This window comes from Enhydra lutris, unplaced genomic scaffold (assembly GCF_002288905.1).
Source record: "Enhydra lutris kenyoni isolate GAN:26980312 unplaced genomic scaffold, ASM228890v2 scaffoldscaffold13, whole genome shotgun sequence".
NCBI classification, from domain to species: Eukaryota; Metazoa; Chordata; class Mammalia; order Carnivora; family Mustelidae; genus Enhydra; species Enhydra lutris.
The window spans coordinates 46,863,852-46,890,545 of record NW_019154097.1 but is presented as its reverse complement, the minus strand read 5'-3'; the positions used below and the strand labels follow the sequence as shown (position 1 = coordinate 46,890,545).

The 26,694-nt window shown below is 52.6% G+C and overlaps 1 protein-coding gene across 1 annotated transcript in view; it reads left to right on the top strand.

Moving 5' to 3' along the window:
- Window positions 1-26,694, top strand: part of LOC111145730 (huntingtin interacting protein 1) — a 141,992-nt gene that overhangs the window by 101,228 nt on the left and 14,070 nt on the right. Inside the window, exons 5-22 of the mRNA XM_022500889.1 lie at window positions 3,969-4,049; window positions 7,317-7,393; window positions 7,779-7,840; window positions 11,434-11,574; window positions 13,781-13,838; window positions 16,019-16,094; window positions 16,208-16,348; window positions 16,900-16,997; window positions 17,365-17,437; window positions 18,113-18,296; window positions 18,831-18,919; window positions 19,472-19,588; window positions 21,431-21,532; window positions 21,711-21,854; window positions 22,008-22,143; window positions 23,883-23,969; window positions 24,154-24,261; window positions 24,347-24,480. Of these exons, the coding sequence (XP_022356597.1) occupies window positions 3,969-4,049; window positions 7,317-7,393; window positions 7,779-7,840; window positions 11,434-11,574; window positions 13,781-13,838; window positions 16,019-16,094; window positions 16,208-16,348; window positions 16,900-16,997; window positions 17,365-17,437; window positions 18,113-18,296; window positions 18,831-18,919; window positions 19,472-19,588; window positions 21,431-21,532; window positions 21,711-21,854; window positions 22,008-22,143; window positions 23,883-23,969; window positions 24,154-24,261; window positions 24,347-24,480 (1,908 nt within the window). The remainder of the gene's footprint in view (window positions 1-3,968; window positions 4,050-7,316; window positions 7,394-7,778; window positions 7,841-11,433; window positions 11,575-13,780; window positions 13,839-16,018; window positions 16,095-16,207; window positions 16,349-16,899; window positions 16,998-17,364; window positions 17,438-18,112; window positions 18,297-18,830; window positions 18,920-19,471; window positions 19,589-21,430; window positions 21,533-21,710; window positions 21,855-22,007; window positions 22,144-23,882; window positions 23,970-24,153; window positions 24,262-24,346; window positions 24,481-26,694) is intronic.

Here is a 26,694-nt window from a genome sequence, read left to right as displayed (position 1 = left end):
GGGATCCGTGTTATTTCCAGTTCACCCTTCGTCCCCCTACACCAGGGAAGCAGTCTTTTCCTCTTCCACCAGACTCTTCAAGGTGGGCAGGCCAGAGCCCTGTCTCCTATTCACCACCTGGTTCCCGAGGCCCAGAAAAACCAAAGTTCAGTTCACCTGGTGTGGCAAAACCCCTGTCCCCACCAACTCCATCACCCCGAATTCCACTTACTCCCCTAGTACCTGCTTGGACTCAGTCCCTGGCCCGAGGATTCCTTACTTTCTCATTAGTTCATTAATGCCTTCAAAAAGAAGTTTTAAATATTTTACCCAATATTTTCGTAGTTTTCAATGGGAAGGTTAACCCAGATACCTAGCCCGACTTGTTATCCAAACTCGAATTCCTTTAGGCCTTGCTTCCTGTGGAGTTGTCTCTTCCATTTGGCTGAGAGTTTCTGGATATTAGAAGCCTTTTTATTTTTATTTTTTTTAAATTAAGACCTCATTTTTTTAAAAGATTTATTTATTTGCGAGAGAATCAGGGAGGGGCAGGGGGAAGGGGAGAGAGCGTCTCGAACAGATTCCTCACTGAACACGAAGCCCAATGTGGTGCTCGATCCCAGGACCCCAAGATCACGACCTGTGCCGAAGTCAAGAGTCGGCCACTCAACGGACTGAACCACTCAGACACCTAATTTTTTTTTTTTTACAGCAAGTTTTAGGTTCACAGCCTCCAAACACGTGTAATGCCCCCGTTTATGAACATACCCTGCCAACATAGTACATTTGTTACAAGTGATTCAACTTCTCTGATAACATCATAATCATCTGAAGTCCGTGGTTTGCATTATAGTTCACGTGGGATGTTGGACATATACTCTGCGGCTTTGGGCAAATATATCAGGACTTGTACCCATCATGGTGATACCGCACAGAATAGTTCCACTGACTCCAAAGGTCCTCCGTGACCACCTGGTCATCCCTCCCCGCCTCCCCCAGCCCTGGTAACCACTGGTCTTTGACGCTCGCCACAGTTCTGTCTTTTCCAGAAGGTCATGGAATGGGAATCCTACAGTATGTCGCCTTTTCAGACCGGCTTCTTTCCCTTAATAACATGCGGTTCAGGTTCCCCCATGTCTTTTCAGGTCTTGATAGCTCGTTTCCCTTGTAGTGCTCAGTAATACTCCGTTGTCCGAAGGGACCATAGGTCACCTACCCATTCCCCAACTCAGAGTGTCTTGGTTGCTTCCACATTTTGTTTTGTTTTTTTAAGATTTTATTTATTTATTTGACAGAGAGAGAGAGAGAGATCACAAGCAGGCAGAGAGGCAGGCAGAGAGAGAGGGGGAAGCAGGCTTCCCGCTGAGCAGAGAGCCCGATGTGGGGCTCGATCCCAGGACCCTGAGATCATGACCTGAGCCGAAGGCAGAGGCTTAACCCACTGAGCCACCCAGGCACCCCTGCTTCCACGTTTTGGCCATTATAAATAAGGCTGCCGTAAACACCCACGATCTGTTCTGGTTTGGATGTTCAACTCCTTTGGGTAAAAACCAAGGAGCGCCATTGTTGAATTATGTGGCAAAAGTAAGTTTGGTTTTATAAGAAACTGCCAAACCATCTTCAAAAATGGCCGCAACATTCTTCATTCTCACCAGGCAATGACCAAGAGGTCCTGTTGCCCACATAGTGGAATTGGGTGTTATCAGTATTCTGGATTTTGGCCGTTCTCATAAATGTGTGCTAGTGCCTCCGTGTTGTTTTAATTTGTGTTTCCTGGTGACATGTAATGTTGAGCATCTCTCCATTTTATTTCTTTGCTATTTTCTTTGTATGTCTTCTTTGGAGAGGATGTCTGTTAAGGTCTTCGGCCCATTTTTTAAAAATCAGGTTGTTTGTCTTCTTATTGTTGAGTTTTAAGACTACCTTGTATGTTTCAGATAACAGTCCTTTATCAGGTGTGTCCCCGTCTGTGGGTTCTCATGCTCTCGATAGTGATTTTTCCAGACGTTTTGTAATTTTAATGAAGCCCATCTTGATGATTGGTTATTTCGCTCATGAAGCATGACTCTAGTCTATCTCAAAAGTCATTGCCATACCCAAGGTTGTCTGTTACCTCCTATGACTTTCATAGCTTTACGTTTTACACTGAATGATCCATTCATCTTCTGCCTTCTGATCCTGGTGCATTTTCATGTGAAATAGGGTTGTCTTCGATGAGGAGCATAGTTTCGCTTTTTCTGCTCTCCACTACTTTCTAATTTTTCCATGATGAACAAGTACAATGTACAATTATGATTTTCCATAGAAAACGAATACATTAGGAAATAATCTGATCTCTGGCATTGATACTTTCAGACTCCTCTGATGACCCCGCTCCCTCTGGTGCCCCTCGAGGCGTGTTTCGGGGTGGGGGGTTCCTCTAGTCTAGAGGAGGTAGAAGTCAGAGCTCAGCTCAAGAGTTCTTCGTGCCCCCTTCCTCTTTTGTGTGCAGGTAAGAGTCTCGAGCATCACTCTGCTAATTCCAGCGTCTTCCTGGGCACCCAGGATGTGACCGCGTGGGCAGATTCCACAGGAAGGCTTGTTTGTCCCCAGCTGGGATCTGTCCCATTTCAGTCCCCATCCCATATAAAACCCTCTAGCTGCCCTCCGTCAGCTGGAATCCATCTGGAGGAGCTGTTTCCTCTGCTGTACTTAGAGAGAGAGACAGGAGGAAGGAAGCAGCCTGTGACCAGACTGTGATTACTCTGGGTGGGAGACTTAAAATTCTTACATCAGAAGCCTTGTCTAGAATTCATGCAAAGTAAGTTCTTGTGTTTGTACACAAGATTGTCCTGTAAGAACAGTCATTGAAATATAGCTTATAGTAGAAAACATGCCTACGGCTAAGACTTACAGCGGTAGGGAGTTCGTTTGATAAATTACAGTACTCACTCAATAACAGTTTAAATAACAATTATATTTTAAAAAAAGAAATAACAATTATATATATTGTATGTATATATAACAATAAATAACTCAGTAACAATTTAAATATCATTAAAAATATCGCTAACCATAAAGAAACAAGAAAATTTGAAAAGGTAGGGAAAGAAGTGAAGTATATTAAGTTAAAAAATGGGCTCCGTTTTATATTTGAGAATAAAGGTGGAAGACAGAGGATTTTTAAGGCAGTGAAACTATTGTGCGTGATACTGTAATGGTAGGTACGGGACGTTATCCATTTGTCAAAACCCGTAGGATGTATCATACCGAGAGTGATTCCTGATGTAAGCTTCACTGTGAACAATGATGATGTATCAGGGAAGGTTCGTCAGTTGGGATGAATGTCCCACTCTGGTGCTGAAGTTGACGAGTGGGGGGCGGGGCATGGTTTTATACACGTGGAAGAAGGGGGTGTATAGGACATCCCCGTACTTTATTTGGGGGTACCTGGCTGACTCAGGGAGAAGAGCATGTGACTTATTTTTTAAGATTTTATTTATTTGAGCGAGAGGGACCCTGAATGGGGGAGGAGTAGAGGGAGAGGGAGAAGCAGGCTCCCCACTGAGCAGGGAGCCCGATGCGGGGTTCCATCCCAGGACTCGGGATCACGACCTGAGCCAAAATCAAGAGTCAGATGCTCAACTGACTGAGCCACCCGGGCGCCCCAAGCATGCGACTCTTACTCTCAGAGTCGTGAGTTTGAGCCCCATGTTGGGTGTAGAGATTACTTAAATAATAAAACTTAAAAAAAGTCTATTGAAAAATTGAAAAAAAAATTTAAATAAAAATAACATGTACTCCAGAATGTTCGCCATGATTCCTTCTCGTATTTAGATTAAGGGCAGTGCGTTTGTACGTGTGCTTGTCTATATCTTCTAAAATTTTCTGCAATGGCCGTTTCTTTCAGAAGCAGAAGAAAATATATTGTTGAAAACAGACATCTCGGCTGTCAGTCTCTGCCCCAAATGTTAGTATTGATACCCTGCTTTCTGTTCGTTTCCCGAAAGGGCCACCTGAGCGAGGGGTACGGCCAGCTCTGCAGCATCTACCTCAGACTGCTAAGAACGAAGATGGAATATCACACCAAAGTGAGTCTGCCCCCCCACGGTTCTGCCCGCTCCTCTCCCACGGCCCCCCATCCCCACCCCGGCCATCCCTGTGAGCCGAACTCTCACGCCTTTCCAGGAATAGGTTGGCCCGGGCCCCCATCACTCAGGGAGCGTTTATATCCTATCCAGTGAGAGGAAGATGATAGGACAGCTGCTGTGGGACACGGGGCTGGGATTCTGGCCCACATCTTCCGCACCCTCTTCTCCATTTTGCAGAGAAGGGCCCCAGCCCGCAGGCTGCCTGAGGAAAATGTTTCAGAAGCATTGCCTTGACTATTAATAAAAACAGCCCCTTTTAGGTACTGAGTTCCCACCCAGAGCCTTCTTTTCGGCCATTGGTGGCCTTAGACGGTATTTCTAAGGTGCTGAGTGCAGCTAAAACCATAAAGTTGGGAATCAGGTGGCACGTAAGGATATGTAGAAAGAGTCTGCTCGTCCGGAAGTGCCCGGGACCATCATGGGGAGGAGGCCCATGTACCTGCGGCAGTGAGTCACCCGGCAAAGAGGCCCCGGGAGCCTGTAGCAGAAGCCAGAGGCCTTCGGAGCTGATGCAGGGCTGCGGCATCGAAGGGGAAGATGAAAGGAGAGGGCAGAGGTGGAAGGTGGAGGGAGGGTGTGGATGGACCAGGGTGGGGAGGAAGGGGATGCTGGCATTGGAAATGCCGAAGGGAGGAGATTCATCTCTAAGTGCCTGGGGTGGGGAGTGGCTCTGAATCACAGACCCCATCCTGCTGTGCTCGCCCGTCCTGTTGAAACCGCACCTAGGAAGGCCGTGTTCCTCTAGCCTAGGACCCAGAAACTAGGAGCCTGCTCCAGGGTCTTGCCTTGTCGCACAGCTCCTCGGTGATGAGGCGGGATTTGAACTCAGGCCTGTAGGGCACGAAAGCCCCTGCTGCTCCGTGGGCAGCCTTCCCTCTGCTCGTGTAGAGCCCGGTGCTGGCCGCAGCCCAGAACTGGGTCAGGTTCTGAAGAGAGAAAGGTGAAGGGACTTTGGCCCGGCCTCCACGAGTCATATTGGCTTGGGAGACAAGCCAGGCCAGTCCGATGAGGACCAGAACTGGTACAGGAGCTTGTAATGGGGTCCTGCGCCCAGACGGGATACCTGAGCCCACCCCCGGCTCAGGGGCTGTAACACCAGCAGCCCTTGGTCATCTCTCACACCTCCGTGGGTTGGGAGCTCCAGAAGGGCTGAGCTGGGCAGTTGAGCGTGCAGGTCCCGCAGGCGGACCCAGGCCGGTGCTGGCTAGAGCTGGGACAGCGTGGAGCTGGCCTGGCATCTCCCTCCTTGTGAAGGCTCCGTGCAAGTGAGAACCCCCTGCAGCCTGGCCAGGCTCCTGGGAGAACAAGGTAGAAGTGCGTGGCATTCATTTGACCAGCCTCGAAGTCACAGAACATCCCTTCCACTGCCCTGTATGGGCTGAGGCATCATGGGGGTTCCTGGTTTCAAAGGGATGGGACAGGGACCACACCAGCCAAGGTGAATGTCAAAGTCACATTGTAGACAGCGTGTCGAACCGGAGAGGCAGCCAGTGCTGGACGTACAGTCTGCCGGTCTGCCCTCTGACCCCACAGTTTGTTCCCCGCCCTCCCTCCCTCCCAAGGAATACACCCACACCCCAGACCCCCAAATCCTTGTCTGCCACCTTGCAAAGAGAGCGGAGGACACAGTGGCCGTTCCAGGCAGAGGATCAGCCTCAGACAGAGGGCTTGAGGCCTAGCACAGTTTGGGGTTCCTGAGGGACGGGCCGCAGATCCACATCAGTGTGAGGAACAGGCTGGTGGTGGGGGGCGGTGACCAGGCAGGTGTGTGAGACCCTCCCACTCAGAGTGGAAGACGGTGAGAGCCAGATTAGGACGGTGGTCCTGGGACAGGCAAGAATGGTAGGGTCTCTCTGAAGACTGGCAGGAGGGGTGGGGGGCAACAGCTAGGGAGATGTGGGTCCCATGGGAAGGACCTGGGTGATCAGAAGCAGCTCAGGGGCCCAGAGAGGCCGAGTGAGGTCACGGGCTCTCTGGACTCTGAGCTCCGGGAGGACAGAGGACAGTTGTGTGTGTCTCCTCGTGTCCTGGGTCCTGCCCAGCATCTAGCCTAGAACAGGGCCTCAATCAGGACTCCTTGGATGAGGGACAGAATGAACCAGAACCTAGATCGGATTGAATAGCGCATGAGGAGGGCTGATCCTGAGTCAGGAGAGAGAAGCTGGAGAACGGAAGGACAGCTGGTGGCACATTCAGAGCGGGGAAGGGAGTGGGAAACAGGATGCCAAGGGATTCTGGTGATGTAAGGAGGAAGGCACATGCCAGGGTGGTGGTGTGGGGGCCAGGCACCCGGTTCGCTGGAAAGGGGAGCCCACTGCTCCAGCAGCAAGGACAGGGAAGGGGCCCTAAGGCTGGAGAACACGATTCAAGGGGACTCCAGCTGTGAGTCCTTCTCAGGGACATTGGTAGCTGGTCCTCGCACAAAGGCCCAGGGTCACCAGGTTTTGCCAGTGGTGTGGTGTCCAGACCGAGCAAGGAGGTTAAATATGGCCAGATGGGGGCGCCCAAGGAACTGACCGACTCTTGACATTCGGGAGCTGGGGTGGTGAGGCTGCCCACAGGAGCGGGCAGCCAGGAGGCGGGCGGTGGATTTCTGTCTTCAGAGCCCAAAGTGTTCTCCATGGAACTGAGACCTCCCTTGACGTCTGCACCTTTCCCATTGTCATGAGTTCCATCCATTCCAGACGGACCGCACTGGGGAAAAGATATTGATACCGATGATAATGCATAATAGTCTTTCCTGATTTGGGGGCCACATGGCGTAATGTTTTCCTACCTCCAGGATTGTTTCATTATGTTTCCCTAAGGTCAATATGAAAATGGGTTTGTCTTCCCTGAGCTCACAGTGGCAGGTTTGGGAAGTGGCCCGAGGACAGAGGGAAGCACGGGTGAGGGCCAGTAGCTGTGACGCTGGGTCTCGCAGCAGGGCCAGCGAGCATCTTTAGAAGAATGTCCCAGAGCACGAATTGTTAGGGCCGAGCCCTGCCTGGCTCCCAGGTGTGGGACGGAGTCTTTCCCTCTGATGACAGGTAGTGGCTATTCTCTGCTGGAGCTGGTCAGGGGCTCTGTGGGCGCCGACACGGCCCCCGAGAAGGGTGTTCGTGCTGCCTGAGCAGAGCCATGAAGCCTGCTGCTGGCCGAGCCGGCTTGCCTACTGTCAGCCTGAGATGCTCTGTCCTGACTTTATTCCTCTGCCTCCCTTTCCAGAATCCCAGGTTCCCGGGCAACCTTCAGATGAGCGACCGGCAGCTGGATGAGGCCGGAGAGAGCGACGTTAACAACTTGTGAGTGGCTGTGGACCCAGCAGGGAAGAAAGCTCCACGTTGCCCCTCTAGCTGGGGTCACACGGGGCCTGGTGGCAAGGGCAGTGGCTGGGCTGTTGGTGCCTCATCCAGAATCCCTCCCAGGCTCGAATGTGTCACCCTCTGCCCTCCCCACCCAGCATGGCACCTGCCCTCCCCTCTGCCACCACTGTGGAATTCACCCTACGTGATCTTCAGATGGCCTTAAGACCCACGTGGGTGAGGGCTAAGGTTCAGGCATGTAGCGGTGGGTGTGTGTGCGTGCACACGCCCACACAGAGTCAGTGACACAGAGCAGGGCAGAGGGGACTGAGGAGGGGCTGGCCTCAGGCTTTGGAACATAACCTCTCTCTCCTCTCCTGTCCAGTTTCCAGCTAACAGTGGAGATGTTTGACTACCTGGAGTGTGAACTCAATCTCTTCCAAACTGGTGAGTCTCTCCCTCCCATCTGACCCAGGCTCTCATGGGAATTGCCTAATTCCAAGCTTTATTCCCGGCTTGGACCAGCCGTCCTAGCCCCCTTCTCCCTCCAAGGTTGGGCCGCACAGGCCAGGAAATGGGAATGTCCACACCCTATCTCCGATCTCCTCGTCCCTGGCGCGGGGAGGGGCAGGAGCTCACGGGTGCCTCCAGAGTCGGTGATTGCATTCTGAGCGGAACAACCATGCTGCCCACCCTGCAGGCCTCCCAGAGCCCAGAGGCGGGTCTGACCTCTTTGATAACCTTTGGACGGTGACCCCAGCGCTGGCCAGTGCTCAGTCTGCCACCAAGCTGGGCTGGCACTCGGGTTAGATGGCTGCTCAGCATGGGGGGCTGCCGTGTGCCGTTTGGCCGGCAGCTAGGGTCGACCAGCTGGTCGAGTTGAGCTGTTGGCCAAGTCCATGTGAGAGGCCCACGAGGCCCCTTTCCACTAGCAAGGGGAGTTGGGCCACCCTTCCAGTCTCCCTTCGCTGAGGGTTTCGGTGCCTCCCGGCTGTCAGCCGCCAGCCCTTCCCTGACGTAAATCAGGAAGGAAGCAGTCCCGTTCCCTTTGCTCTGGCGTCCTGTCTTCCCACACCTGTCAGCATGGCCCCCCTTCTCTCCCGGGGAAGAGTAGAACCCGTTTTCTAAGATTCAAGATGCTCCACGACAAGTATCCAGCCAGCGCTGGGCCAGGGCAGCAAACGCCTTCGTACTTCGGCCGATCGGTTCAGTGCTGGATGTGGGAGGCGATCACCACAGCCAGCTGGGAACCGTGGTTTGTAGGGGAAAGAAGAAGGTCCTTGGCCTGCTAGCAACCTTCTTCTACAAAAGTTGATAGAGAAGTAAAAATGAAACACCAGATAGAGTCCCTACCTTAAGGTGTTCCCAGCCAGGTAGGAGAAATGGTATGGTTGCATTTTTTTAAAAAATTTTTTTAAAGTTTGATTTAATTATTGTAGAGCGAGAGCACAAGCAGGAGGGGCAGAGGGAGAGAGAATATCTCCAGAAGATCCCTCGCTCAGCATGGAGCCCAACTTGGGGCTCGACCCTACAGCTCATGTGATCTCGTGACCTGAGCCGAAACCAAGAGTCGGACGCTTAACCACCTGAGCCACCCAGACGCCCGTACATGGCTGTCCTTATAGGCGTGGATCACTTGTGTCGTCAGCACTGGACGCTGAGCTCCCCCGCCCCAGAATCAGGAACCATGTCCTCCTCATCTTTGAATTACTTCCCTCCGTTCGAGCCCGGTGTCTGGTACATAGCAAGTGCTCAGCGAAATTCAGGAATGTGTGCTTCGGGTAAATAGCAGTGATGAAAGGATAGGGGGCCAGTGCTCGTAATCAGTATCAGTATCCAACCCAATGCCGTGGGCCTGTCGGGAGTGAACCAGCCACTTTTGCTAGAGTGGAGCTACCCCAAGTCTTGGCACAAACCCCAAGATCATTAAGTGCGGGTGGCTTTCTTGCCCCTGAGCCAGCGTTGGTTTGTAATCAAGAGCCCTCTACGCACTGGTCCCCCCACTCCCTCTCCTGTCCCCAGTTCCCCACTGTGTGCTGCGGAGACCAAGGCAGCTGGTATGGGAAACAGTCCCTCCAGATTCTGAGTCCTAGTCTGTGACCCTGCGAGGTTCCCACCCATCCCCTCAGGTACCCTTGGTTTTTAGCTTTGGGAAACATGAGCCAATGACATTTATTTCCAGCACTTGAGACAGTTCTCCAAGAGTGGTCCCTGGACCAGGAGCATCAGCATCTCCTGAGAACTTGTTAGAAATGCAAAGGCCCAGGTGCTGCCCCAGACCTCCTGCATCTGAATCTCTGAGGTGTGGCCCAGCCAGCTGTGTTTTAGCAGCGCTCCCCCTCCCCAGCCAGGTCTACACTGTCCAGTATGGTCTCCACGTCCCATTGGTAGCAGTTTAATTATATTAAATTAATTACATCGCATCTATTTAAATAAGTTAAAATTAAATAACCTTTAAAAGTCAGGTCCTCGGCTGCACTGGCCATGTTTCCCGCACCCGGGAACCCCATGTGACAACCACAGTGGGCAGCTCCGGGAGACACTTACGTCTGTCGCTCGGTGTTCCCAGCTGATTCCGCTTCGCGCTCAGCTAGGAAATAACAGCGTTCAGCCCTGGCTGCATGTTAGAATCACCTGGGGGGGTTTGATACCTACCCATGCCCCAGCCCTACCCAAGACCAATTAAAACAATGGGAGGAAGGGGAGTTGCAGGAGGACACTGGATTTTAAGTTTCCCCAGGTGATTCTAATCAGTCTCAAAGCCAACACCGAGAACCCCCGCGGTGCTCTGCGTGTCCCACCGCACTGCCCTTGGATGCGTACCAGACCTTTTTTGAGGAATGCACTCTTAGAACCCCCTGCGTTTTACAGAAAAGCGTCTGGAGGCACAGAGAGGTTGAGCAACTTGTCCACGGTCACACTGCTCTAGATGTTACCGGATGCCAAGGGGCATTCCTGGAAAGCGACAGGCAGGCTGGAGGATGGAGCCGTCTGTGATTCCTTGCCAGAGCGGAGCCCAGAGAAGCCAGTGGACTTGAGGATGGCCGCCTTGCGGTGACAGCTGCTTTTAATTTGTGTCAAAAAGAAAAGCTGCTTTTTAATTAGAACTGTTTGGGATTTTTTTTTTTTTTCTTTTTTTTCAGCTGCCAGAGTAAGCCGGTTAACAGGGATTAGTGCAGTCAGAGAAGGCTGAGCACAGCCACTCTGGGCTTCCATCTGGGGCCGTCCCGCTCGCTGATTTTTCTCGCTGCTGCCTGCCGTGGTCTCCGCAGGTGGTGGGTGGCCACTACGGGAACAAGTTCAGCTCCGGCCAGTGGTGTGCACACTGAGGGTCCACGGCCAAGCATTTGGCTGCTTGATTTTAGAACAAGGGGTACGGGGCGTCCGGGGGGGCACACAGTCAGTTGAGCATCCAGCTCTTGGTTTCGGCTCGACTTGTGATCTCAGGGTCCTGGGATTGAGCCCCACGTCAGGCTCTGTGCTTTGTGGGGAGTCTGCTTGAGAGTCTCCTTCTGCCCCTCCTGCTTGTCCTTTCTCCCTAAAATAAATAAATTCAAAGAAAAGGAAAGAAAAAAAAAAAACAAGGGGTCGGGGGCAGAGGGTAATGTGGAAGGGGGTCTTCGGAGCAAGACAGGGAGGGAGCAACATGCCCCTCTGGAGCTCGAGCGGGTGGAGGGCGGTGCTTCTGCTGACCTGCCCCCCAGGGACCAGCGACAGCCTTTGATCCTGACGGTTCGTCCTCGGCAATCCCCCAGGGACTGTTGCACCAGTCCCCTTCTGGTGTCCCAAGACCCTGTGACAAGCCCCTAGGAAGCCAGGGCTGAATTACTCCCTCCTCCGTGTTCTGATCAGTGTTTGCCGTTTTCCCGTGTGATTGCCTTCAGGGGACTCGCCCTGTTTCTTCCCCTGCTGACCTGTCCCACGGGGGTGTTGTAAGGGGTAGCTGCGTCCGATGACCTAGACCCCTGCCTTCTGCCACTCCGAGAAAGTCACCTGCAGTTTCCTATCCCCTACTGCCCGTGTCGCCTTTTCTTCCCTAGTGTTCAATTCCCTGGACATGTCGCGCTCGGTGTCCGTGACGACAGCCGGGCAGTGCCGCCTCGCCCCGCTGATCCAGGTCATCCTGGACTGCAGCCATCTGTACGATTACACCGTCAAGCTCCTCTTCAAACTCCACTCCTGTGAGTACAATGGGCCACATCTCCTCCGGAAGGAGGATTACAGCGGAGGCTGTCCCTTCTGTGTCCTTTCTGCCGCTGCTCCCAAAGGCCCTAGAGCTCCCAGCCCCCTTGAGAGTGAAGAGCAGGGCACAAGCTTTGGTGTGCCCATGGAAGCCCCTCGTTCTCCATAGCCATGTATTGGGACCGTTCCCCGCTCCCACCACCTCTGGCCTCACCACGTCCCTGTCCGCACATGTCACGTATCCCAGGACCCACATGAATGACGATACCAGACCCGACCGGGACCCACGGGCACCCGGGCAGCGGTGTCCAAAGTGTTCAGCCGCACAGCTTCTCTGTACGTGTGGATTTTGTGGGGAAATAGAAAATGTAAAACAGCTGCTCTTGTACCTGGGGGGCCGGCCCCTCCCCAGCCACAGAACCCTGGGATGTGCTCGTAGATTCTCTCCGGGAAGCCACTGTAGAACTCTTTTACACTTTCGCGTGCTTCTTGTTCAGGACAGTGCGTGTGGGTCCTCCTCCTGCAGGGTCTGCTGCGGGTGGGTCCAGTAGGTTGGGGGGTCTGCGTGGTGGAACCATCTCCCAGGTGAAGCTGATGTGGGTGGTTTCTGGGTCACACTCAGAGGCTTTCCCCAGGAGGGATATACATGTGCAGGAATGTATGGATGATGGAGAACCGAGAAAACTCAAGACCCGAGTGGATATTAGCAAGGCATTATGGCCCTGGCAAAGGCACAGGGATGAATGTTGGCAGACAGGGACAAGGGATACTCTAGAACCGTGGTCTCAGAGAAGTGGGTCTGATTATCTCAGGGGGGGACGGGAAGCAGCATCATCCAGGATCATCTTGGGGAAGGGAGGTTGGAATCGGATGTTTAAGCGATAGGAAGGCTTTGGAGCAAGTGATTGTACCTAGAGGGACAATCTAGGAGATTGTCCTAGAGAGTGGACTGAATCCCAAGGGAAGAAAGGCAGTTGTCCTCCCCAATATATACTTACCTAAAAATAAAGGTTTCATCTTAGAATGGTTTTAGATCTACAGAAAAGTTGTGAAGATCGCTGAGAAAGTGCCCCCAGGCCCTGAACCTAGTTTCCTTTATTATTAATACCTTACACTAATATGATGCGTTATGATGCATTTGTCACAACAAATGGACCAATACTGAAAAGTTATTTTCAACTGAAGTCCATACTTCATTCAGATCTCCATGGTGATTACCCAACGTGCCATCCAGGACACCACATCACACTGACTCGTGTCTCCCTGGCCTCCTCTTGGCTATCACAGTTTCTCGGACTTGCCCTGTTTTTCACAACTTTGACAGTTCGAGAATTGGTCGCGCTCTTGTAGAATGTCCCCTGATTTAAGTCTGCCCGAGGTTTTTCTCATGACTGGACTGGGAGTAAGGGCTCTAGGGAGAGAGGCCACTGAGATAAAGTGCCATCGTCACCTTCTGTATACTGGGCATTTTGAATTATGTTATACACGTACTTCTTTGTACCAAATAAATGTATCATCTATTCAAAAATTCCTAAAATGTACGTTTAAGGACTAAAACAAGAAATAAAGGGATCACTGAGTTGTGATCTGTCGTTGAGGTACGCAGCGTCATGCATTCTGGGAAGAAGGGACCTTAGAGAACCTGCCCTGTAGGGGAGGAGGCTGGTCTAAGAGTCCTCTTGCCATTGGCCGTGACCAAGTGAGCACTGGATGGGGATCCAGAGTGTTGTCCTACAATCTTTGCCTTCGGACAGGCATCCTCTCAGGCAGGCTCTGTGGGTCCCTCACAGACTAACGTCTGGACCGAGAAGTGCACGTACATCTGGGAGATGTAACTAACTGGACCGACCCAGTGCACGTACATCTGGGAGAGCCACCCCTCTGCCACCTGCTGGGGGTCCATCCTGCTGTTTGGCGTCTACCGTGGGGCACAGCTTCCAGTCCACTGCACCCAGAATGGCTCATGCTCCAGGGATAAATGGACAGATGTGGAGGATAAGCGCCCTTAGACTCACCACTGCCCCTTCTGGGCCCCTTTGGTCACCAGTCCCTGTCCCTGGGGCAGCTCGAGGCCAGGAATGCCCGCACCCCCTGTGGGGCTGGCCGCAAGCCCCCGCATAGATGGTTTTCTCCCTCCGGAACTCCGCGTGGCTTGCCTTCTCACCCTTCCCAATTCCCTTCTCACCCTTTCCCAATTTCTTCCAGGTCTCCCAGCTGACACCCTGCAAGGCCACCGGGATCGCTTCATGGAGCAATTCACCAAGTAAGTGGCTTGAGTGAGAGAATCAAAGACTGTAAACACCCAGATGTATATGTCTGGCTGGCTGAGCCTTGCCTCTGAATTCCAGTCTCACGCATCCGATGATCTGTCTTACATCTCAGACCGAGCACTGGGTTTTCCTCCCCCAGACTTTTTCTCCCGGGGCACCTCGGTGGTGCAGTTGATTGAGCGTCCAGCTCTTGGTTTTGGTTGTGATGATGGGGCTGTGGGATGGAGCCCCTCGGTGGGCTCAGCGCTCAGCAGGGAGTCTGCTTGAGAGTCTCTCTCCCTCTCCCCCTCTCACTCATGAGCTCGCTGTCTCTCTCAGTACATTAAAAAATCAGTACATTAAAAAAACACAAAACTTTTTCTCCCTGGCCTTTTCTATCTCAGTAAATGCTACCACGTGCGTTGAGGCCAGAGATCTGGAACTCACTGTCTTCCCCCCTCACGTCCAGTCCACTGGCACATATTCTGCTCGTTTATCTTGGTTCCGATCGTAGCTGGCATCTCTTGGGCTCCTGTCGTTTTGTGCCCAGACCCTCCAATATGGCAGATGCCCTGGGCTTCCACTTCTGCCCCCTGAAATCCTGTCCCCCACCCCAGCCGTTAGAACAACCTTGTAAAGACGTCTTTCCCTTGGTCAGACAGTGGCTTCTGATCACACTGATAATCAAATCCAAGCTCTTCTCCATGGTTTACAAGGCCCCGCTTGCCGTCTCTGACCTCGTCTTTAGAGCTTAGGGTGTTTCTGCTGCACGGGGTCCTTTTCCAGTTCCTAGAACGTTCTCAGCTCATTTCTCCATCAGGGCCTGCCTTAGCGACTGTGTTCTGTCTCCTCGGCCGGCTCTTCTCCCAGCCTGGTGTGAGACAGAGAACCCAGGTGCCGAGAAGGGCGCTGGGGCTCAGCACTCTCTCTTTGACCCTCTTGTTTTACTCTTACTTTCTTCAGCCCTAACAACAGAGAAAAAGCCAAACCGCCAAACCCCCAAGCCCAGACTTCTCTTCCTGGTTCCCAGGCAGTAGTCAGAGGCCAAGTTCAGGGTTGTGCTAACCTCCCGGTTTCCTTATTCCATTTGAAAAGCCTTATATGTTTATTCTATAATAAATGACTTATTAAATCCTAGGAGACAGGCCCTGGGGCTGATTTCCTGGAATGGTAAATTCCAGTAGCTTATGAAAGCAACGCAGCCTATTACCGTTGGCTCCAGCCCAGAAACAGGGGGGGTGTGTGGTCAGGTGATTTTATTTCCTTTCATGTTTTTCTAGCTTATAAAAACCTCTCCCATGAGCGGCTCCCTCACTTTTCTTGTTGGCACGGACCTGGCGGCTCCCTGAGGCCTCGGTGTCCCCAAATTTGGGGAAAGCACCAATGACCTCAGAGGGACAGTCCCAACTTGGGGTTGGAAGGGCTGGCATGAGACCCCAAGGGTTCAGTGTATTGGGCTGAGCTGGAGGAGACTGTGTGTTGCAGGGAGAGGGCACAGAGACCGACAATCCTCTTTCTTCTCAGGAAATCTATCCTGTGCTCTCTGCTTTCCTCAGCCTTCCATGTTTTGATTCAAAATGGGGACCCGAGGAGGAGAGGGAAATTTGCTTTCTTCGTTCCCATAGCCTCCAGGATTGGGACACAGTAGAAATGGATCGGTTTTCTCCAGCGAGGTCCTGATGGGTTAATTTGAGTTAATGCATCTGTGCGTGGTGCTGTGGCAAACCCAGCTCAGCGGGGCTTAGTCCCTGCGCTCTAGAAGCTTCTAGTCTAACTGGGGAGATAACACAGAGATCCAAAACAAAGGGATCTCCCTCAGGAATGAAGTTCCCTTCCCCATTGCTGTGGTTAGGACAGTGAATGTATTTTCTAAGCCCAACGTTCCCGGGAAGACACCCGCCAGGCAAAAGCATCGATTCTACAGAGATGCCGAAGTTTGTTCTTGGGTGACCCTCTCTTCCAGAGGGTTTTGCCCTTTGACTAGCTTTTTCTCATCACCACATAAGCAAGCACGGGCTACAGATAACCTCCCCCTGCAGCATCACAATTGAATCCCAGCGCCATGGAGGTCATCTCCTTGACAGCCCCCACCTTTGGGCTGGGCAGTCAGCAGGACAGCTGGGGAAGGGCGGGGGGCGCTGCGCTGTCCCCGACCCCGGCCCCCAGCACCCCTCAGGCCCTTCTCCATCCCCAGGTTGAAAGATCTGTTCTACCGCTCCAGCAACCTCCAGTACTTCAAACGGCTCATTCAGACCCCTCAGCTGCCGGAGGTAAGCACACGCGGCCCCGCGGTGGGAGCTACTAGGTCCTGGGTGCTCTCAGATCTCAGGGACGGGCGGGCCTGGCGGGTGACATGGTTTGAGGGTGTGTCCTCCGTCTTCAGAACCCACCCAACTTCCTGCGGGCCTCTGCGCTGTCGGAACACATCAGCCCTGTGGTGGTCATCCCGGCTGAGGCCTCCTCCCCAGACAGCGAGCCCGTCCTGGAGAAGGATGACCTCGTGGACATGGACGCCTCCCAGCAGGTGAGGAGCACCTGACTGGAACCTGAGGGTTAGGGTTAGGGTCATAGAAGGGGGCGAACCCCGCGTGAAGCCCCTCGAGCTGCCCCGTACATGCAGCAGAGAGGACGGGAGAGGCTCTGACAAAGACCCTTCGGCCATCACCAAGCTGGACCTGTCGTCGTCTTCTTTTTTTTTTTTTTTTAATATTTTATTTATTTATTTGACAGACAGAGATCACAAGTAGGCAGAGAGGCAGTCAGAGAGAGGAGGAACCAGGCTCCCTGCTGAGCAGAGAGCCCGATGTGGGGCTTAATCCCAGCACCCTGGGATCCTGACCTGAGCCGAAAGCAGAGGCTTTAACCCACTGAGCCACCCAGGCACCCCTGGACCGTTCTTCTAACCCAAGCGCTAGCCTAGACTCAGGCCCTGTCCTGTGGTCTCTAGGAGGGACCCCAGATGGACATGAACCCAGTTAAGAAATGGCCCCCTTTTTCTACATCTATCTCCTCTGACCCCCGCACAGAAGTCTCTAGATCTCTAACTTTGTCCTCACTCCTTTCTGGTCACCGCAGAATTTATTCGACAACAAGTTTGATGACATCTTTGGCAGCTCGTTCAGCAGCGACCCCTTCAATTTCAACAGTCAGAACGGCGTGAACAAGGACGAGAAGTGAGTCTGGGCTGGGCGCAGGCAGGCAGTGCAGAAACTATGTGAAGCCGGGGGTCCCTCTGGCCACCCTCAATCAGGGCGGGATGCTTAGCGACACTTGGGCCCTGTAGAGAAGTGTCACGACCCTCAAATATCGTCCCCTGGAATCCCAGAGGGAGATTAGGTGAGGCTGAGCTAACCCGTGGGTGTTAGATTCGGATCTGGTAACACGGAGGGACTTAGGGTATAATTGATGGAATTTCAAAGAACTTCCCCCATATTAACACCAGCTCTCAACTTCCTCCCCTGCTCTCCCAGCTCGCATTTAGAAGGAAAGGGATGGAAGGAAAGCGCAGTGGAAGCAAACTTGTTCTCCTTCTGTTCCCAGGGATCACTTAATCGGTCAGCTGTACAGAGACGTCAGCGAGCTGAAGGCACAGCTGGAGAACGTGAAGACGGAGGTATGAGTCGGGCCCTGATGTGGTTCTGGGCTTCTCCATGACATGACATTTTCATGTGAAACTTGCATTGCAGAGACACTTGTCAGACCCCATTTTAAGGTGGGGGGTGCGAAATAGAAATGCAAATAGAAATGCGAAAGCCAGAAAGACCTGATCCTCCCGCAGTCTTGGTGGTGCTGCATTTCCGTCATTCCTTCCTTGACAACGGCTTCTGAGCCAGTCCCTGTGTCCCTGTGGTACTTGGAGAGAACCACGATCGCCAGCTGGCTTTGAAGCCAATGGTGAGAAAGGCCTGTTCCCCTCCCATGGCGATCGGAAGGTCTGGTGGCTGTTTGCAGGGTCTGGGGCAGTAAACAGGACTGCCCTGCAGACCCATGGCTGGCAGGAGGCTTCGCTCACAGGGACAGGCAAACATCGCCTCCTCCCCCATGCCAGCTTGTCCAGGATTGCTCCCAGGCCACTCTAACAGACCAGAGCTCCCCTGATGTCACCCTTTGTTGGCCGAGTGGCCTGGAATGACCAGAAGCCTCCACTCTGGTGAGGCCCGGTCGTGGGCTTGTTAGGCACACGTGGGTATTTATTTGATCGGTCCTAGAAACCGGGAGGACCCGCTTCTCCTGCCCAGCCCAGCCCAGAGGCAGGGTGCTGGGGCTCACCGCTGAGTGTGTCCTGCAGAGCCAGCGGGCCGTGCTGCAGCTGAAGGGCCGGGTCAGCGAGCTGGAGGCCGAGCTGGCGGAGCAGCGACACCTGCGGCAGCAGGCGGCTGACGACAGCGAGTTCCTCCGAGCCGAGCTGGACGAGCTCAAGAAGAAGCGAGAAGACACGGAGAAGGCCCAGCGGAGCCTGACGGAAATAGAAAGTGAGTCCGTTAGGCTGGGGCTGAAGGTGGGAGCCGCAGAGTCATGCGAGGCTCATGGGGAAGGATGGGGCTAGGCAGCAGAGCCCCAGTCCCGTGTCCGTCCAGAAGAACCATCTGGAAGGACCTTGGTGTCACCAGTCAGAGGGGTGGGTGGGAGCCCAGACAGGGGAGAGCCCCACGGGGTCAGAATGTGGGGACAGGAACCAGGAGGTGACAGTAGGGTGCCTGCCTGGGGGAAGGGGTATCCGAAGGAGAGCTGGCCTAAAGCCAAAACACACCAAGTGTGCAGAGCTCAGGAGGCATGGATTAGTGCTGCGATCTAAATCCGGGGGTGGCGGGGGGGGGCTTTTTTTTTTTTTTTTTTTTTTTAAAGATAACTGTCCAAAGGAGTTTATTTCAGTAGGATTTTCAAGGGCAAAGAGGGTATCTGCATTTGTGAAAAGAAAGAAAGGTGTCCTAGGGACTCTGGCTTATGGGAAGGCAGGCACAGGGTCCCCAGCAGGGGACTGCTCACCTTGGCTCTTGACCACATAGGGAGAGCCCAAGCCAACGAACAGCGGTACAGCAAGCTGAAGGAGAAGTACAGCGAGCTGGTACAGAACCACGCTGACCTGCTGCGGAAGGTAGGACCCTGCCCCGTGCCGCTGGGGACACCGCAGCTCCGTGCCTCTGCCAGTTCCGAGCGAGGCACCATCCTCTCATGAAAACCACTGCTTTTTCAGGCTCGCTGGCCTTCCATTTCTTGACTTTCGATGCCAGCCCCGATTGGATTATTCCCCCATCTTTATTATTCTTTTATTTTATTTATTCATTTATTTTTAGGGTGAGATCAGGCGGGGTCAGAGGGAGGGGAAGGGTCAGAGGGAGGGAGAGAATCCCAAGCAGGTTCCATGCCCAGCGCAGAGCTCGATGTAGGGCTCAATCTCACAATGCTGAGATCATGACCCGAGCCAAAATTAAGACCCAACTGAGCCAGCCAGTTGCCCCTATTCTTTAAATACTTGAGCATCGAGCGTCTAAAGATGACAGCTCTCTTCTGGCTTCTCCCTGGGTAGAAACGTGATTTCTGTGTCCAGCTGTCTGAACACTGCCCTTTGTTCTGGAAAGGGGAGAGGCTGTCTCTGAGCTATACAGCCCAAGATGAGCCAGTACAAGACACTGTTCTTCCCCTACAGAATGCGGAGGTGACCAAACAGGTGTCCGTGGCCAGGCAAGCCCAGGCGGATTTGGAACGAGAGAAGAAAGAGCTAGAGGATTCCTTCCAGCGCATCAGCGACCAGGCACAGCGGAAGGTGAGGGCAAGGAGGAGTGCGCAAGGGTTTAAAGGCTTGGCGCGATGACACGGCTCCTGCCAAGCGGGTGCATCAGCAATGGCTTGCCAAGGGCGAGTCTAGGACGGTTGAGAGAAGTAAAAGCACCTGGATTTCAGAGAGAGACATGAACCTTTACGAGCACTTGGGGCCGGGAGAACACCCATGAGTTGGTGGGGGTTGGCAGGCAGGTCCATTGCAGTAGGACATGTTGGAGGGAGGAAACTAAATGCCTTACACTTAAGAGTCGTGGCTTGCGTGCTTTTCTGTAATTCAGAGTAGGAAATAGGGTCTATTTAATAGAAGTAAAAATTTCACGAAGCAATTCTCCTCCTTAGTCTATGGGTGTGTTTGGATTTTTTATTTTTTGCTCTGTTTATTTCATTTTTTAATTTTTTAATTTAAAAAAAATTTTTTTTAAGACTATTTATTTGAGAGAGGTAGAGAGAGAGATCACAAGTAGGCAGAGAGGCAGGCAGAAGGAGAGGGAGAAGCAGGCTCCCCGCTGAGCAGGGAGCCAGATTCAAGGCTCGACCCCAAGACCCTGAGATCATGACCTGAGCCGAAGGCAGGCGCTTAACCCACTGAGCCACCCAGGCGCCCCTTAATTTTTTTTATTTTTTTAAAGATCTAATTTTACAAAGGTTCGGGGGAGGGGCTGGCTGAAGGAGGGAGAGTCTTAAGCAGACTCCGCGCTGAGCACAGAACCCCACGCCGAGCTCAATCTCACAACCCTGAGATCACAACTTGAGCCGAAACCAAGAGTCAGACACTGAACAAACTTGGTGCCACCCAGGTGCCCATTTATCTCATTTTTTTTTTAAATGTTAGCTGTGAATTCTAATGGGTTGCAACCTGCTCTTTGAAAAATAGACTTATGAGAGAAATAAAAAGAGTGGTTTCAAGATGGTAAGATTCAGCATCATACCAGATGTTGGGATGTCTGAATTAAAGATCCAGCTCTCGGGGCGCCTGGGTGGCTCATTCATTAAGCATCTGCCTTCAGCTCAGGTCATGATCTCGGGGTCCTGGAATGGAGCCCTGCATCAGGCTCCCTGCTTGGTGGAAAGCCTGCTTCTTCCTCTCCCACTCCCCGTGCTTGTGTTCCCTCTCTCACTGTGCCTGTCCGATAGATAAGTCAAAAAATCGGGGCGCCTGGGTGGCTCAGTGGGTTAAGCTGCTGCCTTCGGCTCAGGTCATGATCTCAGGGTCCTGGGATCGAGCTCCACGTCGGGCTCTCTGCTCAGCAGGGAGCCTGCTTCCTCCTCTCTCTCTGCCTGCCTCTCTGCCTGCTTGTGATCTCTCTCTGTTAAATAAATAAATAAAATCTTTAAAAAAAAAAATCAAAAAAGATCCAGTTCTGCATCAATTAAATTTCAATTTAAAATGTAAAAAACACTTTTCTATCTATAAAAAAAAAAAAAATCTTGTTCTATTGAATTCAGTATTATAAGCAGAAGCATGACATTTAGGAAATGTCCCTGAAATTCTCCCTTCGATCTTCCCACTTAGCCAGAAGAAAATCTTCTGGAACACTCTGGATTCTTGCCTCCTCCCACCCACTTTTGGTTGGATGCATCCAACCTTGCTACAAGAGGGTACACAAATCTCCCATTAATAACTTGGGGACTATTTTGAAGATTTTATTTTTAAGCCGTCTCTACAGCCAACATGGGGCTTGAACTCGTGACCCCAAGATCGAGAGTTGCACGCTCTGCCGACTGAGCCAGCCGGGCTCCCTGATAGCTTAGGGATTTTTGTATGTGTTTTTCCCTGGCAACCACCACCCAGACGAGAGTGCTCCTGGTTTTTTTTGTCTTTCAGACTCAAGAACAGATGGAAGTACTAGAGAGCTTGAAGCAAGAACTTGCCACCAGCAAACAGGAACTCCACATCGTTCAAGGCAGTCTGGAAACTTCTGCCCAGGTGAGCATCACGTTCCTTCCCGCATTTTGTTCCCGTCGTGCTCAGCGTGTACCTGGGGGAAATGAAGGTGGGGAGACCTAGAGATACCGCCTCTGGTTCCGTGTAGCCTGCTGGCGGGTCTGGACTCCTGGGAAGTGGACCATTTATTTCTTGATCTTGAACCCTACCGACATTGCAGTCAGAGGCAAAGTGGGCCGCCCAGATCGCTGAGCTGGAGAAGGAGCGGAGCAGCTTGGCGCACGCCGTGGCCCGGAGGGAGGAGGAATTAGCAGCCCTACAGGAGCGGCTGGACCACACCCAGGGGGAACTGTCCCTCGCAAAGGCAAGTAACCAATGCCCACCTCGTTAGCGGTAGCTTGGGTTAAGGTAGCTTGGGTTAAGGATGCGAGGAATCCCAGCTGTGTGGAGGTGGACGCTGCTCGAAGGCTCGTGATGGAGTCTGTGTCCGATTCTCACCTCCCTGGGCCACTTCCAGGAATCAGCGGGCCAGCTCGCCAAGGACCAGCGGAGAATGCTGCTGGCGGAGGCAAGGAAGGCTGCGGAGCAGGTGGTCCAGGAGGCCCTGCGGCAGCTGGAGGAGCCACCTCTGATCAGCTGTGCCGGCTCTGCAGGTACCTGCCCCTTGCCCGCCCCCACGCGCCAACTCAGCGGTCAGTGCTGACGTCCAATCCCACATGACACTGAGCTCGGGGGTCCTCCGCCTGCTGCACGGCGATGCCCAGGCTCTGCGCTAAGATCTGTTCAGCCAGAAGCTCAGCTTAGGCGGTAGAACTTTCTAAAGCCCCCAGGGGTGATACCACAGCTCTGTGCAGCGGGTCACGCTGATGAAACTCTCACTGGGAGCAGAGCCCTGATAGCGAGTGTAAGCACAGGGGGTGGGGGAGCCGACGGCTCTGCCGCTCTCTGAACAGAAGAACGTGGCCTGAACGACGAGGTGGTTGCTCGGGAGCCTCGGGCCCACACGGGGAGCATCGTGAACGTGGCGCGGCAGGAACGCAGAATTCCCATGCCGTCCTGGGCATGCGCAGGCCCACTCTGCCTGTTCTGGAGTCCTAAGGGCGTGCGGGTGGGGCATCGGGCAGAGCCAGAGAAGCCCTTGGATGAGAGAAGGGGCCTCAGATGTGGCAGGACAGCCAGGCCCGAGACACCGGTGGAGTCACGGATGCAGCTCTGAAAGGGCCCATTGAGGACAAGCAGGGGGAAGGAAACGCTGAGAGCTGACTTTCCTTATCAAATAGAAACGTCTGCGGGGCGCCTGGGTGGTTCAGTGGATTGAGTGTCCGACTCTTGATTTTGGCGCAGGTCACGGTCTCAGGGCCTTGGGATCGAAGCCCCGGTCAGGCTCCGTGCTCAGCAGGGAGTTTGCTTGTGATTTTTCTGTCTCCCCACTTCCTCTGCCCCTCCCCGCCTGCACACGTGCACACTCTCTCCCTCAAATAATCTTCGGGGAAGAAAAAAAAGAAATGTCTCCATTTGGGGATGTCCACGGCAAGGCCTGCTCTGATTCAGCAGGGAACCCATCTGTAGGGGAACACAGCGGTCTCAGAGGAAGGAGCTCACTGAGTACCCAGTTTTCTGAGGGAGTGCCAGGAAACGGGGCAGCCGTGGGCAGATTCTGAGGAGAGACTTTGTGAGCTGGGCTTAGACATGAGCCAGTGGAACGGAAGAACCGGGGGGCCGAGGGGGGGTCACACACACAGCTGACGCTCCCAAGCGCTCGCCATGTGCCAACCGCCGTGGTAAGTGCTCCACATGCCTCAGCCCAGCGACTCCTCACTACGGTGCCGTGAGGGGGCCCCGTGACTCTGTTTCCACATGAGGAAGCAGGTGTGGACAGCCTGAGGTCGTAGCCACCGGTATGGATACACATGGGTGCAGTGTGACATGAGCCCTCATACTTTAACTCCTATGTGACAGTCTTTGGGGACCCGTGCCCAGAGCCACAGTGTGGGAACAGCTGTGTTGTGTGTCCAGCATGAGCCCAGATGAGCCTGACGGAGTTGAGAGTCTGGTCTCAACACTGACGAGAGTCTGAGATCCTTGAAAAACTTAGTGGGAAGGCCGGGATTGGATTTGGGCAGGTGGTCCTGAGAAGGGAGAGGCTGACTCTGGGCTGCGGATGTGGTTGCCCTGGCTCTCGGCAAAGGGACCATGTGAGCAGCTTTTGAGGTCCTGTACGAGCACAGTCAACCCTCTTCCCTCTGCCCCCCATCTTAGGGCAACTCCTGCAGGGCCCAGGCCACTCACGAGGGGGCTCCTCCATCACGTGCCTTCCCCTCCCAGGGAGAAAGCGAGTCTGACAACTCCGGCTCTGACTTGGCCCTGTCCCCCCCACCCCGCCCCTTCGCAGATCACCTTCTCTCCAAGGTCAAGTCTGTTTCCAGCTGCGTCGAGCAACTGGAAGAAAGCTGGAGGCGCTATCTGGCCTGCCCAGAAGGTAAGAAAGGTGGCAACAGGGTCTGTCGCTTGGTGACAGCTGGGTCACGTTCAGAAACGCTGGCGTGTGGAAGTAGTGACGGGTTCCTCTGCACCAAGAAAGGGGTCTCTATACAACTGGATGAGCAGGGAAGGAGGTAGGGAGGTAACACAGCCCTGAGCAACCCCCTTTAAACTCCTGGCAGCTATCGCTGGGCTCCTCCACTCGGTCACCCTCCTTGCCCACCTGACCGGGGACACCATGGCTTACGTGAGCACCACCTGCCTTCGAGCCCCGCCAGAACCCGCCGACCGTAAGTACTGGGGCCGGGGGGCGGGGCCGGGCCGGGCAGCAGGGAGGCCAGAGGCCTTCAGAAATCCTGGTCATTGTATCTCCAGTGCTGACCGAGGCCAGCAAACAGTTTGGCAAAGAAACCCTCCTCTACTTGGCTTTCCTGGAGGAGGAAGGAACGCGGGAGAACGACGGCTCCGCCATGAGGAGCTGCCTTACCAAGATCTCCGCCATTGCCGAGGTAGGAGCCGAGTTACTACCGGGGACAGCTAGTGAGTGCTGGTGACCTGCCTGGGACTCTGTGAGGTCCTAAGTCGGTTCTTCCCGCACTTTCCACTTGACTCGAGGAAGGGAGAGCTGGCCCTGAAAAATCTGACCCCTGAACGACTTTCCGGTTATATGTCACGCGTTCCCTGTGTTGGGAACCTGCTGCGTTTGTCACTGCGCTAAGTGGTATCAAAGAAGGATAAGAATAGTTTCTCTGTTTTCTAAGATTTGTATCTGGTTGGACAGGTTAATACCTAATGTGAGAGAACATTGTATTTATCGATTTAATAAAGATGCAGTGAGTACGTCGTACATCATGGGAAATGTGTTGGATGTAGTTGTACAGGGACAAATAAGACATAGTCTCTATGGGAAAGGAAAATAAGAAAATCACCCATTTCTGTACAGTGGGATGAGAGCAGTGATCAGCTGTATTTTAAGAGTTCAGTACAAGGCATTTACTTAATTCCAAAAACGGGTCATAATACTAAGTCCAGGGAATGAAGAGATGAGGGCCAGAGTTCAGATTTTCATCATCCCTCATCTAAACTCTTATAATAGCCTTCTGATTAGTTTTTCTGCCTCTGGCCTCTTCTTTCTCTGATCTCTTCCAAAAACAGAGTTCTGATTATGATTCCTCATTTGATAACAAAAGTCAAATGATGTAACGTGATACCCAAGGACTGTCACAGTCTGGCCCTTATTCATCTTCCTGGGTCCCTCCCACCCGCCACCTATACCTTGCGGTGTTGGTGGCTAGCGCTACAGTGTACCTGCCTACCTGTCTCTTTCCCCCATGAGTCCTTAAAGACAGAGCCCATGCCTTTTTCATGTTGTCCCCTTGGTCCCCGGCATGATATCTGGCAAAGCAGATAAAAAGATCAGATGGAGAAGAAGGTTCATACTGGGGAGAAGTGGGCAACTGGGGAGAAGTGGGCAACGAGGTAGGGAATCGTGACTCTGGATGAAGGAAGACTACGGATAACGGTGAATTGCTAACCTTTCTTTCACTGGAATGACGTGATCCTGGTGGTATTTTAGTGTTACTAAATTGCTGATGGTGGCCTAGGGAGTGTTACTCCTTTTGCTGGGGATATAGAGCATTTTCTCCAGGGCCGTGCAGAACTGAATCTCCGTACACACACGCAAAGTGTGTAAGACACCATGAGATGAGGATATAAGTTAATTTTACAAAGCAAAGCGTGAGAGGGAGATCCTGGGCGGGTTTCCTTTCTGGCAATAGGACTGACCAGATGTTTAGAAGCTCATCCCAGGACAGGACATGGAAAATGCTTAATAAAATTTGGGGAGAAAAAAATGTTAATTGAATCTAAATTGGCTGAAAACTAAGGAAATTCTCAGAATCAGAAACCAAAAGGATGCAGGAGCTAGTGTTTTTTCCATCTCTTGGCCTAGAGCTTGGATTTTAACGGACCACGCATACAGAGGAGAGTAAGAAACAAAACCTAGACTCAAATAGGGTCAAAGTTTGGAATGCAGAGACTTCCTTCCCAGAACAGAACTCCAAAAGGTCACATCCTGAGTGAACGGGGGAAAAGCCTACTCTGCTGGAGAGATCCTGTCTCAGTCTTGGTTATGGAGGCAACACGACCACCTAGGGAGTTTCTAACTACAGCCATCTATCGGTGGCTTCAGGGTCAAATTCTACTACCTGTATGGCCTGAAAAAGACCAAACAGAAAATTAAAGTAGTCAGGTAGTTAGGGGCCCAGGTACCTGGCAGACACAGATCCAAATGGTCTCTGAAGGCGTACGTATACTTTGGCTCTAAATCCCAAGGAACTTTAAAAAATAAAGTCCCAAGGCATGTAAGTTCACCATAAATGCATCTGATATGTTAAAGAACTTTTTAAAAAGTATTAAGGGTGGCAGAGGAGTAAGATATTTTCAAAAGTAACCAGATATATTCGTAAAACAACCACCGAACTTCTAGAAATGAAAATGACATCATTGAAAGTCACAACTTAGTATACAGATCCAACAGCAGGTTAAAACAAAGCTGAAGAAAGAATTAGTGAACTGGATGATAGAACTGAAGGAATTACCATAGACTATGGACCGGATTTTATGAGCTGGAGTATAGAAGTTAGATATAGAATGTTTAATTGGGGTTCCAGGTGAAGATACTAGAAAAGTGATGTCCTTTTCCCCACTAAGTAACATTTTTA